At 54.7% G+C, this 2,605-nt stretch overlaps 1 protein-coding gene across 3 annotated transcripts in view; it reads left to right on the top strand.

The window, feature by feature from the left end:
- The first annotated feature begins 2,126 nt into the window (after positions 1-2,126).
- LPCAT2 (lysophosphatidylcholine acyltransferase 2) overlaps positions 2,127-2,605 on the top strand; it is a 66,253-nt gene continuing 65,774 nt past the window's right edge. For all 3 annotated transcript variants that reach the window (XM_035025191.1, XM_035025190.1, XM_035025189.1), the window contains exon 1: positions 2,127-2,395. In XM_035025191.1, coding sequence (XP_034881082.1) covers positions 2,225-2,395 — 171 coding nt within the window. In that variant the 5' untranslated portion in view covers positions 2,127-2,224. The remainder of the gene's footprint in view (positions 2,396-2,605) is intronic.

Raw genomic sequence — 2,605 nt, 5'->3', positions numbered from 1 at the left:
GTGCTTGTGGGCTGGTTTTTGCAGAGCCTAGAGAGGCGGAGGAAAACAACTTAAAAAGTTTAAATCTCTGCTCCCTCCGGGGGCTCAGGTGACATTTGCCACAAAGGTCAGAGCTGCCAAAATAAATAGCAAGAGACCCTCCAAGTGGGGGAGCTGAAGTCCCTCTGTCCCGTGGAAAGAGCCTTGAAATAGCGGTTCTGTCACTTTGCGGGCAGGGTCTCATTCAAGGCTCCCTTCCTTTTTGAGTCTCTGTTTCTTCACTGAAAACAACGCCAATTCTTTTTTTTTTTTTTTTAAGATTTTATTTATTTATTTGACAGAGAGAGAGATAGAGCAGGAACACAAGCAGGGGGATGGGAGAGGGAGAAGCAGGCTTCCTGCTGAGCAGGGAGCCTGATGCGGGGCTCGATCCCAGGACCCTAGGATCATGACCTGAGCCGAAGGCAGACGCTTAACCGACTGAGCCACCCAGGCGCCCTAACAACGCCAATTCTAATACTACTACTAAACTGTACAACAGTAACACATCCCCTCCTTTAATAGAGCGCTTAGTAGGTGCTAGGCGCTTGACAACCATCACTTGGTTTAACCTTTACAACAACCTGAAGAGGGGGAAGCTTTGATCCCCTTCTATATAGAAATCCTGGAGCTGCTGGATAACAAATTTAAGGCCTGGGATTATTTCAGGGGTCCCTTCTGGCTCTGATAAGACATTTCTTCAGGCCTCTCATGGTGGGGCTGGTGGGGAAGGGGACGAGGAGTAGACCGGACTGTCTGGAGGGGACCTTAGTGATCCGGGAGTCATCTTTTCTCCCCCCTATGGCCTGCCCAATGGCTCAGGTCCTCGAGGGTCCTAAAGAAATAGACTTCGGGGCAAGTTTCTGGCTAAAGAGCCACACGGGACTGCCAGTCCCTACTTGAAGACCCCCGAGGCTTATATCATCCCTGTGATACACTATTATTAACCCGCTCTATTACACTGAGAACATTCAGCTGCTCCACGACATAACACCTGAAAGATGCCATTTCTTGACTGCTTTTTTTATGAACACTGCACATTTTTTTAAATTGTTACCACAACCCTATGGGGTAGAAATTAATCCTTCCCCATTCTTAGATGAGAGTACAAGCTCGGAGAGGTTAAGTGAGGAGCTGCAAGCCACACATCTGTCTGGTGCGGTTGGAAGATTCTGAGATTCTGCAGTAGCTGGGTATGAGGCAGCCACTGTGCTAGGGCCCAGGTTGATTCTCACCATGCCCTCCAGCTGGATGTGAGCAGTTGACCGGTAATTTTAAGTCATTCCCCATCTCCAGCCTCTTCTCAGCACTCAGGGCTTGACCAAATGACCTCAGTGCCTATCTTCCCCAGCCCCTCCACCACCCATACAGGTCCAGATAGGCCCCTGAACCTCAGGGTGAAATGGAGCCACAGCCCCAATCATTTCCCTTTTCGGGGCCAGGTTCCTCATCACGTGTGGAAGGCAATAGCTGTTTCTGCCTTTTTCTAATAACAGCATTGGGAATGCTCAGTTTTCCTTTGGACAGCTATCTCCCAAGGTCAGTCCATGTTTTGAGGGGAAGATTCCACCCCAGGTACCAATCTCTCCCTTGTCAGGAATCTTTCAGCTGTAACTGACAAACCACCACCTCATACAGGTTTAAGCAAAACCAAAACATACCAGATATCAAACGCATAAAACAAAACCCACCCTGGATATATTAACTCACTTCAGCGGAACAGCCTGGCAGTGGCTGGCCTGGGGTTCTGCTTATCTGAGTTCTATATATCCCCATTTTACAGAAGGGGCCAACTGAGGCTCATGGAGACACCGACTTAGCCAAGGTCAGCCACAAAGCCCGTAAAAGAGGTTGGTACTCCAGGTGGGCGTGACCCGCAAGCAGAGAGCTCTGCCTAAACTGTCACTGGGGTGCCCTGCTCTGAGGGAGAAAGTCACCTCCAGGGGGCGGACCAAAGAGGAAAAGCCGATACCGAAAGGGGTGTGGCTAAGGCTCAGAGGGTGGAGCCAGAGCGGGGAGGGGGGAGCGTTTGGAGCCAGAGGGGCGGGGCGAGACCGGACGGTGTGTAGGTGACTCGCGCCTGCGCGAAAGCCCCAAGGCTGCGCCGCCGGCTGGGACTCTGGTGAAGCTCCCCCCAGGTCTCCGCGGGCGCTCGCTCCCGCGTTCCGCATCCGTCGCTGGATCCGGTCCGACGCCCGGCTGGGCCATGAGCCAGTGTGCGGAGGCGGCGGCGGTGGCGGCCACCGTGCCGGGCGCGGGCATGGAGAAAGCCGGGCTGCGGCCACCCATGGTGCCCCGCCAGGCGTCCTTCTTCCCGCCGCCTGTCCCCAACCCCTTCGTGCAGCAGACGCGGATGGGCGCTGCGAGGCGTCTCCAGGTGAGGGCGCGGGCCCGAGAGAGGAGACGGAACCAGGGGAGGGGCGTGGGTCTGACGGTGGAAGCAGGTGCAGGTGAGGGAAGTCGGACCCAGAGAGGAGGCAGATCCAGGGGAGGGGCGTGGATCTGACAGGGGAGGCGGAGCCAGGTGAGAGAGGTGAAGAGATGTGGGTCTGAGAGAGGAGGCAGATCCAGGGGAGGGATGTGGGTC

Source organism: Mirounga leonina, unplaced genomic scaffold (assembly GCF_011800145.1).
Source record: "Mirounga leonina isolate KUSES-001 unplaced genomic scaffold, KU_Mleo_1.0 Mir_180, whole genome shotgun sequence".
Lineage (NCBI taxonomy): Eukaryota > Metazoa > Chordata > Mammalia > Carnivora > Phocidae > Mirounga > Mirounga leonina.
Note: the sequence above shows the minus strand (reverse complement) of the source record. Positions and strands in the feature narration are given on the sequence as shown.